The sequence below is a fragment of the Neophocaena asiaeorientalis genome, unplaced genomic scaffold, assembly GCF_003031525.2.
Source record: "Neophocaena asiaeorientalis asiaeorientalis breed wild unplaced genomic scaffold, Neophocaena_asiaeorientalis_V1.1 scaffold345, whole genome shotgun sequence".
NCBI classification, from domain to species: domain Eukaryota; kingdom Metazoa; phylum Chordata; class Mammalia; order Artiodactyla; family Phocoenidae; genus Neophocaena; species Neophocaena asiaeorientalis.
Window position 1 is genome coordinate 85,887 of NW_020175181.1, and position 17,238 is coordinate 103,124.

The 17,238-nt window shown below is 46.4% G+C and overlaps 1 protein-coding gene across 1 annotated transcript in view; it reads right to left on the bottom strand.

The window, feature by feature from the left end:
* PLB1 (phospholipase B1) overlaps positions 1-17,238 on the bottom strand; it is a 134,232-nt gene that overhangs the window by 60,773 nt on the left and 56,221 nt on the right. The window contains exons 18-22 of the mRNA XM_024764469.1: positions 16,315-16,378; positions 7,636-7,694; positions 5,772-5,845; positions 4,205-4,248; positions 1,067-1,175 (exon numbers count right to left, since the gene is read on the bottom strand). Of these exons, the coding sequence (XP_024620237.1) occupies positions 1,067-1,175; positions 4,205-4,248; positions 5,772-5,845; positions 7,636-7,694; positions 16,315-16,378 (350 nt within the window). The remainder of the gene's footprint in view (positions 1-1,066; positions 1,176-4,204; positions 4,249-5,771; positions 5,846-7,635; positions 7,695-16,314; positions 16,379-17,238) is intronic.

A 17,238-nucleotide genomic window follows, 5' to 3' on the forward strand; every position in this document is an offset into this window, starting at 1 on the left:
TCCTGCAGCCCTGCTGCACTGTTGCCGGGACCACCACCCTGTCTGTGCTATTTACAGCTCACCAGAACTTTCACTTTCAACATGGCACTGAGGGCTTCCCTGGTGGCGCAGTGGTTAAGAATCTGCCTGCCAATGCAGGGGACACGGGTTCGAGCCCTGGTCCGGGAGGATCCCACATGCCACGGAGAAACTAAGCCCATGCGCCACCACTACGGAGCCTGCGCTCTAGAGCCCGTGAGCCACAACTACTCAGCCCTTGTGCCACAACTACTGAAGCCTGCGGGCCTAGAGCCCATGCTCCACGACAAGAGAAGCCACCGCAATGAGAAGCCCGCACACCGCAACCAAGAGTAGCTCCCGCTCGCCTCAACTAGAGAAAGCCTGTGCACAGCAACGAAGACCCAACGCAGCCAATAAATAAATAGATAGATACAACGTTAAAGAAATAAAAGATGTTTAAAAAAACACACCGAAAAACACGGCATTGAGCCTCCCAGCCGGCCCATGGGAGAGGTTCAGCCCCATCTCTTAGAGGCTAAGGCTTAGAGAGGCCAGGGGAGAAACCAGGGCTCAGACTCAGACACTCCCCCACTCCCGCTGGCCCCAGGACTGGTGCTTTTCCCATGAACCAGGAAGGATGCAAAGCATGGAGCCTGAAAAAGCCTCCTGAAAAGCAAGTCTGAGGAAGAGAGGGAGAAGGTGACATGAAAGACGGAGCATTAACAGAGTGGTGAGACTTGGGGCTCAGTGAGTCCTCCTATAGCTGCTGTCTTATGTGAACATAAGGTTTATAGACGAGGCAAAGTAATTTGCTCAAAGCATGTACCTGGCAACAGAATCAACTGTGACTAGCTCCTGGGGGCGCGGTTGGTGGGTGAGCCAGCAGGCTTCCGCGTCCCACGGCAGAGAACACCCCCAAGAGAGCCCGCCCAGTCCAGCCTTTGACCCTCAGATCCTCCCCCTGGACCAAATCTGGAGCCTTTAGCCATACACCCTGGTCTAGGCTAAGCCCCCGACCAGGTTCCCGGAGACCCGTGTGGTTCACCCGCAAGGCTCCACTGCTCACTCAGCTCGGGCTCCTGCCACGGCCTGGTTTAGGAAGGCCCCAGGACTGTTTTCTTTTCCAGTGCCAACAGAGAAACCCTTCAGGGAAGGGTTGAATTCCCGGAGGATGTCTGGAAATATAAGGAAAAGATGTTCGTCATCACTGCCCCAAGGCAATCTTCAGATTCCTTTGGTAAGTGCCAGGGGGTGCTGGCGACAAAGCGGAGCGCCCGCCCCACAGCCCTCACCCTTACTGTTCGCTTGGCCCCCAAAATAAAATGTCCAGCAGGCTGATGCCGAACCACGTGTGCGGCACACAAGGGCGCTCAATGGATTAGCGCTGAATAAATGCCAATCTGGTTAAGGCGCTGCTCTCAGGCGCTTTGCTTTTTTCTCTAAATATGTAATCGCTTTATTGAGATACAATTCACATAACATAGAATTCACCAATTTAAAGTACAATTCAATAGCTTTTAGTACATTCATATAGTTGTGCCACCATCACCCCTGTAAACTTTAGAACATTTTCATCACCCCCAGAAGAAACTCCATAGCCACTAGCGGTCCCTCCCCATTTCTTCCAGCCCCATGGCAGCCACTAATCAACCTTCTATCTCTATGGGTTAGCTTATTCTGGACATTCATATAAATGGAACCATACAATACACACGTCCTTTGTGACTGGCTTCCTTCACTTAGCAAGTTATCAATGTTCATCCATGTTTAGCATGGATCAGTACTTCATTCTTTTTTACTGGCAAATAATATTCCATTGTATGGATACAACTGTTCAAACTATTCTCTCATAATCCTTTTTATTTCTATACTTATGTCTCCTCTTTCATTTCTGAGTTTTAGGCTCTCTTCCCACCATCCACCTTGGTCAGTCTAATTGCTCGCTGATTTGGTTCATCTTTTCAATCTCATACATTCTAATGCCCTTACCATGCTGGATCTACACTTCTCACTCTGCAATCCCCCCCAGCTTGGCTGAAAACTCCTGAGAGCAGGGTCTGTATACACCCCTGAGCCTCGCATGGGCTCAATAAATGTTTACGGACTGAATTAAGAATAACTGAAAGTTCAGAAAGGTTAGGAGAACTGTTAAAAGTCATACATTATTAAGAATAGAATCCTAGGCCAGAACCTGATCTCTCAGCTCATGTTAGAGGGTACCTTCCCCAGACCTACAATCTACTAGGATGTGGGAAAGGAACTGGCTAGGTATCGGTCAGGACTTTCAGGCATCACGCCATCCAGCAGAGCACTCTCTCCAACCAAGCACTGCTACAGGGCCTACACAACACAGATGGATTGAACTCATTCCTTGTGGCTCTGGGGACACTGTACCGATGGATGGCAATTACTCTGATCTACTCAATAGAAGGAAGAGTTGCGAGATCACTCGAGCTATCTGAAGACGGAAGGGATTGTCCCAGACTCCCCACTACTGGAAGCATCCAGCATCGGCTAGCTAGGTACCTATCAGGAATGTCACAGAAGGCACTACTCATTGGACAGGACAAGAACTTGCTGGTGCACACAGTTACCTCTGCCGGGAACATTCCCTTTTCTTATCTGATGAATTCCAGTTCTTAAAGCCCTCTTTCAAAAGGCAGGGTAACAGCCTTCTTATTTATTTTCCCCTAAACTTTGTACATGGCTATAATTATTGGTACACACGCCTGTCTTTAGGGAGACGTGTCCCTAAAGAGACTTCAGTGATGTCATCAGGGCAGGGACCTCACCTCCTTCTCCTGTTTCCCAAGCACCCAGCACAGGTGTATTTGCTGGATTACATTGAATAGGGAGTTGAACTGAGGTTCTGTTCTGACCCCATGTTCTCATAAGTTTTCCAACTCATTGCCACGTGATTATTTCTCCATGGATTATCCAGTCCCTACAGCCAATCTGTCTTCACAACACTAGTAAAGAAGTCTGAACAGGCAATGTTCCACTGCTGGGCTAAGCGTGTCGGGGCGTCCACCCAGATGACGCTGTCTTAATATTTTATAAATCATTTTAGTGAAAGATCTTGAGTCAGATGATTTCCAATCATGTTATCAACCACAATAGCGTGGGAATCAGAGAGCCCAGCAAATTGTTGTGTATGCTGGCCCAGCTCATAGCCCAATTACATTCACAAAAGCAACCCAAATCATCTCCTAGAGATGGCGGAGCTTATTCATAGCTCTTGTGTGTGGACCTAGAAATAAGGAAGATGGGAAGGACTCGTGTCACAGAACTGTATCTACTTAAAATCAACAGGATTTGCAAATAGCAAGAACAGATAACACGCATGAAGTCCAACCAGTTCTGCCCATGCGGCGATCAAACCACCTTTATCATCAAAGTCTTGGTGACTTAAAGCTCAAATAATTTCTTAGCTGCTAAAGATATATTACAGAGGGATAATTACGAGAAAAGTAAATGAGAATGGGACCGATTAAACTCCTCTCAGGCAAAATCGTTAGCCAGAAGATTTTAAGGGAAAATAATTCAATTGTAACATTTTTTTGTACGCGTACTTTAAGAACAAGCACTGTGCATGCACTAAGGAGAATAAAAAGATGAATAAGACCATTCAAAGCATGTAGTCAGGCTTAAAAAAAATCATTCCGAACTGGTTGGTGATGAAGTAATTTAAAGAAAAGGTTGCACCCCAAATATGGCTGTGTTTGCAAAGCCTGAACAAGGTAATTTCATCATCACTGCTGCAATAACAGCGTTTCCTAAACCAACACCAGGAATTCAACGTCTTTGTATGCAGTGGTGCCTAATACAGCCCGAGCCTAGATCAACGGCTCCCCGAAAGGTGCTCTGCTCTGAATGACAGGCAAAGCAAACATGGGTTTCCTTTATTTCCTTCTTCAATCATTTCTTAATAATAACTTGCACTAAGGGTTGGCCTGAGCATTCTTTCCCTCTTATTCTCTTCCTTCCTCGGACAAATACAATTTCTCTTAAAAAAAAAAAAAGGCTTTAATCGCTCTCAAGCAACAGAGCAGGGCGACCGCCTCGGGGAAGCAGCGCCCCCTGCCGAACGCTGCTGTCTCCTGCCACCCTTCCCTGCCAAGCCCGCGGCCGCCGCCAGGGGGAGCTGCAGAAACGCGCAGGGCGGCGGCGAGCCCGCCCCGGACCTCCGGGAGCGCGTACTTACTGGGCAAGGTGGTGACGCTGCTGAGGTTCTGATCGCCGCCCGCGCTGCGTCGTCGTGGGGACAAAAAAGAAAATGAAGGTTAAAACGGCCAGCGACGCTGAAACACCTCAGACACCACCAAGACAGACCTTGCTCCTTCCGAGAAACACCCTGGGGGCTTGGGGCTTGCCCTTTCCTCATTATTTTTGTATAACAACTGAAAAACCAGAATACAGCAACTTCTCTCTCCTTTGCCCCACAAACCAGAACGTCCAAACAAAAAACTGGCTTAAACCGTCATGGCTGACCTTTGTTTTTTAACTTTGAGCTTTGACCTTGAGGCAGGGGAATTAAGTGGGCCTCTTCAGCCCCATCTTCCAAAGGGGAAATGGCCCTTCCTTGGATACAGAGCCCAGCCCAGCGCCGACTAGCCACTGCAGCTGTGCATTATTATTATTAAAAAAAAAAAGTTTGCCTTCATGTTTCTCGTCCTGTTTGGCTTGGGGAAAACCCGGTTTTTAAAGGGTATCTTCTAGAGAGCAACCCATCTTCTGAGCCGCTTCTAAAATTCCAAGGAAATCAAAGTTGGATGGGTTTCTAGGCATGAAAATAAGCAGCATTCCAGAGTTGATTGGATTCCCTACTTTTCCATATCCCCTCATTCTCTGCCAAGTACGTCTGGGAACATTTCAAAGGTTCTCAAAACGTCTGGGGTTTAACTCTGTGTAGCATCGCCAGGGTGGATGCCAGGGATTCAACGCTCAGGTTCAGGCTGGTGCCAGAGATGCTGGATTCCAGGTTGAGGGAACACCGAACCTGTCCTCTCCCGCTTGGCATGAGCTGGGCTTTCATAGCAGAGGTAAAGCAGGAGCGCTGCTCACCGCAGCCTGTGGCCGCCTGGGTTTGATTACAGGCAGAGCAGGAACAAGCCTGCACAAAATATACATGATGGGGGATATGCTGCATCAGGGGTCAGGAGTCATCTACTCTACTTTTTGCTCTCTTACCATCTGACTGTGTGATCTTGGACAGGTTACTTGCCCTCTCTGAGCCGTGCTTCATCATCTGTAAAATGAAGGCCCTTTAATAATGATCCCAGCTACCATTTATACCTACCTTTGTGTCAGGCACTGTGCTGGGCATTTAAATTCTCTGTAAGCCTTGCGACAATGCTAAGGCAGTATTATCGTCTCTGCGTCAAAGATGAGACCAGCTCAGAGAGGTTGAATAACTTACCCAAGGTCACACAGAGCGGGCAGCTGGGGCTCCTACACAACCCGGGTTCTGAAGGCTGCTGCCTCCTGCTGAGGTGACTGCCCAGAGGGAGAAAGGCAAGCCCAAACTTTTCCAACCCAAACGTCTGAGTAGTTTTTCCCCTAAACTCCTGCTCAGGTCCTGGCTTGTTTTGGGGGAATATCTGGTTTGGGGAAGCTGATAAATACCTTCCTTAAATTAAACCTAGAAATTTCTCATGGAAAAGCACGAGGTTGACTCATCCTTCTGCTAGAGAACTTGTTTTCTACATGCCCAGGGGTCCTCCCCTGCCCTGCGAAGGGGCGTCTCTGGGCCTTGCCACGCCTGCACTTACCTCCAGGACAGACCTCGATACTGAGTTAAGACGTCCAGGACGTTCCCAGGCTCGGATCCGGCCCCATTACCTGCCTGAAAGGGAACCACAAGGGGGTGATTTCCTTGCCTGCTCACCAGAGGGTCTGTATTCTCGTCCTGGTCAGGCCGGAAGGTCCGGCACTTTAGAATCTAGCGTCTTGAGAGCACCACGTCTTGACCTGCATTCTGCCTCGTCAGAAACGAGTGCCGCTTCCCGCTGGGAATTCTGGGGTCCTCCAAGGGCAGCCTCACCCTAAGAAACCCTGCCCGGACCCTAGGCTGGCAGAAGCGCTCTGAAAATTATACTGTAGTGTACAGTTTTCCAGAGGACACATTTCAGGGTCCCATTTTCCTCATTTTTTAAAAACCGTGAACTGTATCAGAAAGGGAAGTATCCTGTAATCCTTTGATGTGAATAGGTCTCACATAGGTACAATTGGAAAAATTGAAATGAAACACCACGTACCTACTCCTCAGCTAAAGAAAGAGCGGGGTCTTTTAAAACCACACCCTGACACACTCTGCAGGTGCACGTCCCTTGCCTAAGGCACGTTATTTCCCAGCAGAGCCATTCCAAAGGTCATGCCAAGGGCTAGCCTCCCAGGCAGCCTGTGGGGAAGGCTGGCCTCCGGGAGAGGAGCCTTGCTGCCTCCCCAGGTAGTCCTGAACAACTGGGCTGATTCTGTTTTTTGTTTGTTTGTTTGTTTGTTTGTTTTGGTCACGCCGCGGCTCCTGGGATCTTAGTTCCCCAACCAGGGACAGAACCTGGGCCACAGTGGTGAAAGCGCTGAGTCCTAACCACTGGACGGCCAGGGCATTTCCAGCTGCGTCAGGCCACACCCAGCAGGAAGTGGCTGGGATGAGCCGTGCTGCCCGTCCTTCCCAGAAGGTTAGGAGCCCTAGGGCCTTCGGGGTGAAGAGTACCTGAGGGGTCATGGAGGAGACGGCTACAGGGCAGGGAAAGAATTCTGGCCTCAGAGGCAGGACCTGGGAGTCCTGTCCTCACCCAGCAGTTACAAGCTATTGGCTGCGGTACTCACTTCGCTTCAACCCGCTTCACCTCCTTTGTTGGTTTCAGTTTGAGGAGAGTCATATGGCCCAGGATTTTGTTGAGGATATTGAGTGAGATCATATCAATGTGAAGAGGCCACAGACATGAAAGGTGTCGGCTGGTATTTGGGGGAAAATTCAGCTGGAGGCCCTTGATTCTACTGATCCAGAGAACAGCAGCTGGACTCCTCTGTAATGAGTCACTGTGGACCTGAAGTTCGAGAGCTTCAGAGCCCCCCTACCCTGGCTCTCTAAGGACCTGATTCTGATTTTTCTGGATAGCTTTTTGCTGGGCCTGGGAGGTCACCACAGCCACCTGCAGACATAGGCTGGGTCATCGTTAGTACCTCTGTCTTTTCCACTGATCCCGGTTTTCTCACCCCTCCCCCATTAGTACTCGTTCCTGTCCCATCATCCCATTGCCCTTGGGACCTTCCCTTCGCTTTCCTACGTGGACAAAACAAAGCACTGGGTCTTTGAAGGGGCCCTACACCCCACCACCGACAGGCTGTGCGGTTTGGGCTGGGTTACTTTCATTTCAGGGGCTCCTTCTGGGGTCCCCCCTCTTCCTGCTCTCTCCTTCATTCCCATGTTAGGAGAGGAAGGATTAGGTTAGAATGGAGGTGGGAAAACACGATGGGCCAGGGAATGCTGGATTCCAGGGTGGGCATGGAGGTGGGGAGGGACTGAGGTTGGGACCAGAGACGGCAACGCTTAAGGTCCAGGAGTGAGATTCTCCTATTAACCAAGATCATCTCCTCTCCTGCCCCTTCCTTCCACCGTCAGTAACTCACCGTGAGCGAATCACCCAGGGCTCCGATGACCTTGATGTCAGCCAGCTTCAGCCTGTGAACTGAAAACAAAGATGAACAGAAGGTGGGCTTCTTGTCTCCTCTGAAAATAAAGGAGCATCTTCCAGGAAAACTGAGACAAAGTAAAACAATTCAGCTTGGACAAAGATATTAAAAGGCCATCCTTGTCCTAAGCCTCAGCAGTAGCAGCCGTGGAGCCTGACTGCCAGTCTCCTCCGTGGGGCGCCTGGACACAGGGCTCGGGAGCTGGAAGGTGGCCCCGCTTTCGGAGAGGTGTCTGCTGGCGTTAGGTGAACCTGATGCCACAGGTGGGCAGTTACTCTCAGGGCGTGAAACAGCCCCTGGCGACATGATCTGGGAGTAAGGAGGGGATTGTGGTGGAGGTGAAACCCATACTTCATCCATTCTAGGATCTGTTGATAGTTGGGATAAAATATTATACCGTCTTATTAGAAAAAAATCAGCTCGGTTTTTATGAAGGGAAAAGGGAAATGCCTTTGTACTACTGTTTCTTAAAAACACTATGACAACCACTATCAAGGTGACGTTCACATAACATAAAATGAACCATTTTAAAGTCAATAATTCAGTGGCACTTCGCACATTCTCGATGTTGTCCAACCGTGACCTCTATCTAGTTCCAAAACGTTTTCATCACCCCCAGAAGAGACCTGTACCCACTAAGCAGTCATTCCTCACTCCTGCCAGCCCATGGCAACCACTATCGGCTTCCTCTCTATGGATTTACCTATACTGGATATTTCATGTAAATGGAATCATAAAATGTGACCTGTGTGTCTGGCTTCCTCCACTTTGCCTAATATTTTCAAGGTTCACCCATGCTGTAGCAGGTGCCAGTACTTCATTCTTTCTTATGGCTGACTAATATTCCATTGTGTGGATATACCACATTTTTCTATTCCTTCATCTGTTGACGGACGTTTGGGTTGGTCCCATCTTTTGGGTATTGTATATAGTGCTGCTATGAACATTCATATACAAGTCTTTATTTGAATGCCTGTTTCGAATTATTTTGGGTATATACCAAGGAGTGGAACTTGGTGGGCCATAGGATAATCCCATGTTTAGCTTTCTGAGGAAACCCCAAACTGTTTTCCATAGCCTGCTACTATCTTCTCTCTTGAGTTTAGGCATGTGCTATGATGTGGCTAAGCAGCTACTTACTTGTATGACAAACATATTGGCCACCGAGCAGTGGCTGGGGACCCTGGGGACAAAACCGTGGTCAGAAATGGAGAATGTGCTCAGGAAGCTCGCAGGATAAGCAGGGAATGAGAAACATCCATAGTTATAATAACTTATAGGCTGATGAATACTATGGGAGGTAATAAAGTGATAAGAGGTTCAGGAGCTGGAGGGATGATTTACGCTCAGAGGTGTGTGTGTGGTGGGGGAGGAGAGTTTAGAGCAGGCTACATGGAGAAGGTCATGTTTGAACTCAGGATATGATGAGATAAGGATGCAGTGTGGTAAATCGTGTGACGTCCATAGAGAATGGATAGTTGTACAGTTTGACTTAAGTGAAGGGCACGGGAAGGAGACTAACAAGAAATAACACTGGAACCATAAACAAAATGAAAAAACAACCTACAGAATGGGAGAAAATATTTGCAAACGACGCATCCAACAAGGACTTAATTTCCAAAATATACAGACAGTTCATACAACTCAACAACAACAAAACAAACAACCCAGTCGAAAAAATGGGCATAAGACCTAAATAGACGTTTCTCCAAAGAAGAAATACAAATGGCCAATAGGCACATGAAAAGATGCTCAATATCGCTAATTATTAGAGAAATGCAAAATCAAACGGTACAATGAGGTACCACCTCACACCAGTCAGAACGGCCACCATTAAAAAGTCTACAAATAACAAATGCTGGAGAGGATGTGGAGAAAAGGGAATCCTCCCATACATATGGTGGGAATGTAAGTTGGTGTAGTCACTATGGAAAACAGTATGGAGGTTCCTCAGAAAACAAAAAATACAATTACCATATGATCCAGCAATCCCACTCCTGGGCATATATCCAGACAAAACTCTAATTTGAAAAGATACATGCACCCCCACGTTCATAGCAGCACTATTCACAATAGCCAAGACATGGAAACAAACTAAATGTCCTTCAATAGATGAACGGATAAAGAAGATGTGGTACATATATACAATGGAATACTACTCAGCCATAAAAAAAGAATGAAATAATGCCATTTGCAGCAACATGGATGCAACCAGAGATTATCATACTAAGTGAAGTAAGTCAGAAGGAGAAAGACAAATATCATATGATATCACTTATATGTGGAATCTAGAATATGACACAAATGAACCTATCTACGAAACAGAAACAGCCTCGTGGACATAGAGAACAGACTTGTGGTTGCGTAGAGGGCAGGCGTTGGTGGAGGGATGGAGTGGGAGGTTGGGGGTTAGCAGATGTAAGCTATTATACAATATATGGAATGGATAAACAAAAATGTCCTACTGTATAGCACAGAGGACCATTCAATAACTTATGATAAACCATAATGGAAAAGAATATTAAAAAAAGAATGTATCGATATATATATATATGTATAACTGAATCACTTTGCTGTATAGCAGAAATTAACACAACATTGTAAATCAACTATACTTCAATTAAAAAAAAAATAACATTGGAAATGTATGTTAGGGCCAAAGGCCTTTTATGCCTGGCTAACAAGTTAGGAGCTTAACATGAATATTACACATATATACACACACATACACACATACATATATATATTTACTTGCATATATACGCCTGTCCTATATCTATCTACCCCTTTACCTTATATACATACGAACATGAATCCAAGTGCATTTTGGGAATCACACTTAAATTCCTTCTGCCATATGTGGCTCTGTCCCCTCAAATCACAAGTTCACCTCCCACTCCCCTGGGGCACCTCCTCCCATAGTCACTCCAACTTTGACACAGCTCCATCTTTCCTCAGATGTGCCTTTCATGGTCTCCAGCGGCGCGATGTTGCAGTAACTTATCAATTAGCTTTCAGCCTTGGAAGAAGCCTAATAGAGCATTTGTACCACAGGGTGACCCACTACTTCAGTGGGCAAAGAAACCCATCATTTCAGTGGACCACTGCGTAAGATGGATAAACTGAAATCTGTCTGCCAGGAGGCTCTCTCGACAGCCCTTCTCCACCAAGTAACTCTATAACCAGGGCAGTAAAACACAGAGAACAAGATGCTTTCAACACCAGCAGGCTACATATAGCCTGCTTCACTCATCAACATCCAAATCATGGCGTATAATCACACCTGCATGGGAAGCTGTGTTAACAGTCAGTGGGATCGATGTTCAAAGAGATCTCTATGTCTTAGCCTCCTTCCATGGGGACATCTTGTCTACCTGACTTCCATGCTGTCTGCAGATGTGGAACTGCTGCTCCCACTGGGGATATCCTCTCATTGGAAAAGTCCCTGCCTCTTCCCTATGACAGCATGCAAAGTAACACACGCATAGCTGTGAATGTGTGTGTGCAAAATATAGACACTAGTGGTCTTCAACTTCGAGCATGCATCAGAATCATCTGGAGAGCTTGTTAAAACACAGACGGTTGGTTGCCGCCCTCAGAGTTCCTGATTTAGTAGGTCTGGGGTGGGCCCAATCCTATGTGGTTGGAAGAACATTATCAAATCACAAAGCCAGCTGCACACGTTAGCACACATCGACGGGCCAAGCCTGAGAACTTTCAAATGACCTCTTCTCAAAGAAATGAGGCTCTGGGTAAAAAAGGCAACAAAATGGAAAATAAGACCTCCTCCCTTCAACTCTAGACGGTTTATTTTAGCTCCTGATGGCGACAGTCAATCACCGTATTCTTGTTGCCATGATGTGTAATACAGTGAATTCTGTGAACACTACCTGGTGTGTCAAGGCTAGGGGAAATCTTTGGGGCTGGTAAGATGTGGAAGAGATGGATAGATTTGCTTTGAAAGCACATCGCAGTTTGCTAAAGGGGCAGCTGAAACTGGCCGTTCCTGTCTCCTAAATTTGTAGCAGGCAGAAAGGAAACCCACATATATGCGTGCATTCGTGTATGTCCACATCTACGCGTGTGTGTATACGTGTAGGTTGGTGGCTATGTTGGGAGGGGTGGTTTTCTGTTGGTCATTCTGTAAGGAATGACCTGTAAGAGATAATAATAAACCGAATGAACCAAGTCTAGATGGGAGGAGTTTGACTCATCTGGGATCTTATTCAAATAGAACCCAACACACATTTCATTGGTTTGACATTCTGGAGACCTTGATTTGAGCTTTGTTAATATTATCGTGTATGATAAAGACACAGCCTGGAACCACAGCAAAGCACTTTAGCAATTGCTCTCCTTGGGGAAAGAACTCTTTAGAGATAAGATTAAATTTGTGTGGCTGATTAGCTAAACATTTTCTGGTACAAACTGTCCACCACCTTGAAAGCAGTTGATAAACACATCATTCACTCATCAAGATTTTTACAGAAGGGACCTCTTATCAGAAGGCCATCCAAACTATGATAAAAGATCATGAATAGACAGAAAATGGTTGACTAGAGTAGAGAAAGGGGAAACACGTTGGACACGAAAAGGAACAGCAGGAAAAAGACTTGACGCTTGGGAGTTTGTCTTGTGTAACCCAACGACTTAAACCTGGGGCCATAACCTGAAAAACCACCTTTCTCTCGACTGTCGGTTAGGGCTGCCCAACCCTTTTGCTCTCAGATTTTAGGGACTTATGTAAGGACTTCTGCAATGGTGGTAAACTGCTGGCACAGGCTGGGCCTTGTTTCTGTCTTTGAAGTGCGTTGGCTTAAGTTTACATGAAGAAATACGTGCCTCGCACACGGTAGGAGCTCAAGAAATGTGTTCAGTTGAATTAAAGGCTAAGGAAGATGCTCTGTGTCAGAGACTACAGCTCTCAAAGCTTTAAACGGTGGAAACTGCAGGGAAGGGAAATACATTCATCTGAGTGTCTTGAGGGTGAGTTTGAACTTGTCCAGTAGGCTGGTCACGCCGAGGGGACAGGCAGGCTGTTACATTCCCTGTGGGGCGTCACTACTTCCTAGTCACAGGCTAGGTTAGGCCACAAGACTCATGAGCAGGTGGTGACTATAGAGACAGTTTCAGGACGTACACTGGACAGTACACAGCTGATTCACAATGAAGTGAAACCCCTAGTGGTCACCCAGTGCCTGTAACCTGGGCATTTTTCATATCAGTGCTTGAATAGCTCATTTTAGCCAAATGGGTAAAATGAATGACATCAGGGACTTAGAAAGGAATCAACAGCTTAAAATAAATGAACTGTTCTAATTGATACTACCGGTGACAGTGGCATGGAATTGGCTTGGTGGACTCCTATTTTCAAATACTATGAATTTTCCCCTCTGCAAGGAATGAGCAGCTTGACTTCAAGATAGCCAGCTTCAATGGACAGGCAATGAGCCATGTGCCCTCTGGCTCTTTATTGCCACTCTTCTGTTTACAAAATGCTACTCCTTTTCTCACTGGGAGAACCTTAAGTCATCTACCAGGACCAGCATATAATTCTTAGTTATCCCAACTATGTTAGGGACAGGGCCATGAAGTAATATAAAATGATGTAAGTACTTATGAAGTTATAAAGTTCACAGGAGGTAGCACTCAGTAAATTGCATGTATGCACTGACCAGAAGGGAAAAATTGGAAGCACGCATTCATTTATTCATGCTACCAAATAGCGATTGGTAATAAAAATTACTTACATCAGCTCTATATATCTCATCCCAAGCCCCATGGGTCAGTAGAAGAGGTTCATCACCTGTGGGCTCTGAATGGCATGAGGGTGAGGCACCCGGGCTGCCAGGGGCCGTGACCTGTTGATGGAGGCAGTATCTTATTTTGAAATTATCACTTTTCATTAGCTAGGTGTATCTGTGGCTTGGTTTGAGAGAGACACTAGAAAAGGGGACTACAAAGAAGATTTTTGAAAACAACTCTGAAGATAAAACAGTTATTTCATAAGAGAGTCTTAGTGAAAAGTTGTCTTAACGGAAGGCATTTTGGTCCACTTGGTTTTTAAGATCGTTTTCAACTCTGGGAATTTTTGATTTGCGGAAGTAGGAATACTCCATAATTAAGATGAGTTCAACAATCATTCATCAGGCTCCTACCATGTGCTGAGTCACTGCGGTTGTAAAGATAAGATGATCTGCTCTTACAAGTACGTATCAGAGGCCTTCATCTCAATTAGAAATTGCCAACATGATCTCCAGAAGAGTGAATGACGTTTCCCGTACGAAGATTATCAAGGGTAATAATAACGTGACCCTGTGCTAAGTCTTTTTCCGACCCTGACAGCCACAAGTATGATTAAAATGTCCAATCATAGATCAAGCGCAGTAATGAAATGTGTTTTTTGTTTTTGTCCAGTTGGTTGTTGCCATTTTTCTAAAGACACTTTTCAGGGGGACTCAGAGGCGCAGGCCCAACGTTAGCCCATGAGTGCTGCCACCCAGTTGGCCAATGCTAATGTTTTGGTCCCAGGCCCACTTGGTTAGATCAAGGAGGCGTAAATCTATCCATCTGCTTATCCAAACAGCTTCTGTCACCAGAGTATCTAAGATCTCAAGGTCTCGAGATTTCTTGTGCTTATATCTTCAAGTGCCAATAAACAAGATAATCTTCAGGGTCAAGGAATAAGGAAGAGATTCACATTTTATTTGGCTTTCAGATGTTCAGATATGCTCTAATGGATTGGTTGGTTATCACTGTCATGATGGGAACATAATCTAGACAGATTGCAAAATCTTTACACATCATCCTTTCAGAAGGATAAGATTAAAAGAGGATGGATATCATTTCACTGTAAAGAGTGTGGCTATTAAAACATTCAAATTCCCCCCTTCCTCTCTCTATACATACATACATCTTTGAGGTTTTGCTGTTGGAGGGCCTACATATGAAGCTAACGATTTGTTTCTGCTACTGAAGTTCTGCTAGTAAACTAACCAATATGAAGGGGCTGTCACTAAGTACAGGGGGAAAAGTCTAAAGACTAAGTGTGTGTGTGTAAGACTTTTTTTTAAAAGACTTTTACCTTATTTATTTATTTTTTGGCTGCATTGGGTCTTTGTTGCTACGTGCGGGCCTTCTCTAGTTGAGGTGTGTGGGCTTCTCATTGCGGTGGCTTCTCTTGTTTTGAAGCACAGGCTCTAGGCACGCGGGCTTCAGTAGCTGTGGCACACAGGCTCAGTAGCTGTGGCTCACGGGCTCTAGAGCGCAGGCTCAGTAGTTGTGGCACATGGGTTTAGTTGGTCTGTGGCATGTGGGATCTTCCTGGACCAGGACTCGAACCTGTGTCCCCTGCATTGGCAGGGGGACTCTTTTTGTTTTCTTTTTTTTTTTTTTGTGATACGCAGGCCTCTCATTGTTGTGGCGTCTCCTGTTGCGGAGCACAGGCTCCAGACACGCAGGATCAGCGGCCATGGCTCACGGGCCCAGCCGCTCCGCGGCATGTGGGATCTTCCCAGACCGGGGCACGAACCCATGTCCCCTGCATCGGCAGGCAGACTCTCAACCACTGCGCCACCAGGGAAGACCTGTAAGACTTTTATCACCTATTCCATTATTCTGCAACTTAGTCAAGAACCAGTTACACACCGAAGTTTTGGTGAGAAGATTTTTAACTTAATTTCCTGTCATTTGGCTAGATTTGAGCGTGTAGAGCTAAGACAGGCATGAAGGGCGGGCTGACAGTTAAACTTGTTCTACTGATACTCAGCAAAAGGAGACAATGTGACTACAAAGATTTGCGCACTGCGACATCTTCAAACTTTGCTTTCCATCCTGGCAGGCACATAAGAGGCATTCAACAATCGTCTAATAGATGAGTGAACAAGTGAACGAATCAATGAACAAATGAGTCACCGTCCAGGACCAAGCATGAGAACCTATCGCGCTGTTGCAGAAACGCTCCTGGGCTGAGGTTGAGTCACGTGGGCCGCCACACGGCTCTCCCGTGACCTCCCATGATCATGTGCACAGAGCCATCACTCAGAGGTTGGCTCACCTGGAGGAAAAGTTTCAGCCCTTAGGCAGCCCCTCTTTGGGAAGGTCTCTGCCTAGAATGTTCCATGAGCCTCATTTTCATGGCCCAGCACCAGTCATCTTGGAAACACAGAGAGGCAGTGAAAATGGCATGTTTGTAAGATGGCTTTCCAGTGTTTGAGTGCACTCTGCATATGGCTCTGACCGGGAGCTTGGACTGGTTATTTTTGCTTCCTGCTTAAAGGTAGTTTTATTTTTCAGAGAATAAGTTCACCTCATCGAGGCTTCCCAGCGGGGACAATGACATCAGCTCACTCACCTGACACCGGGCCCTTTGCAGAGCATGGCCTGGCACACAGTTAATACTCAATAAATGCTTTCTGATAATGTTATCATGTCTTAGTTAAAGAATAATCAAACACAGGCATGAACTTACAAGCATACATACAGAGCTGTATGGCCTTGAAAACTTCTCAGGTGTATCTCAGATTGTGTAGAAAGCCCGTCATCTTAAGGCTGCTCTTACATTGATGGTTTTAGACCTCAAATGACTTTAAAAATCACTTGACTCAAGCCGTGTACCTGATGTGGGAATCGTGTCAGAGGGATCCTTGTCAGGACACCTGATTTCCATTCCATCTCTCACCTAAAATGAGACACACGGAGAAATAAGAAGAAATGGATCTTGCAACCTAAGAAACCGGGTGAGAAGTGGGCCTCTATTTTGGAAGATATCACTTAGTACAGAAACCTAAGCATCACGTAGGATTTCTCCCTCTCCTTCAACACTCACATCTGAGCGTCCACAACACCCTTTCCAGATGTTCCCAAGCCGGCCCCCCTTCCCTAGTCCCTCAGCCTCAGGCTAGGTTCAGGCCTTGTCCCTTCTTCCTGGAACATGGCCCTGTTCACCATCATCACTGCTGCAGGCCTGTTGGCTTCCTCCCCAGCCTTCTGAATCCATTCAGGGGACTCTTTCTCTCTCAATATAAAAATCACTCCCTTGCCCAAATTCTCAGTGAAAGCAGGAATTTTCATCCATTTTGCTTCTTGTATGTCCAGAGCCTAGAAGGCTGCACAGTAGATGCTCAATAAATACTTGTTGGTTGAATAAGCATATTTCTACTCTGTACTAACAACCTCCTCAGCACGGGGCAGGAAGCCCCCGACATTCCAGACCATCCACCTGACTCTCTGTCCCTCCACATCTTCGTCCGAACACCTACGTCTGCTCTTTCTTTCCCTTTCCCTTTCCCTCCCTCTGTTTCCCTCACTCCCACACACCTGGCTTGACTTTTGTCATCCTCAGGCTGAGGTCATGGGTACTTCTGGGGAAGCCTTCTCAACTCTCTCCTGCCTGTCATTTGTTCTTCCGCTGTGTTCCCAGAATACCCCGTGGAAACCTTACGGCACTTTTTACATTGTGCTGTCACTGCTGGTTGACTCCACTAGACTGAGTTCCTTGGGACAAGCAACGTATTTGTGTTTTTATCTCCTATGCCTCCT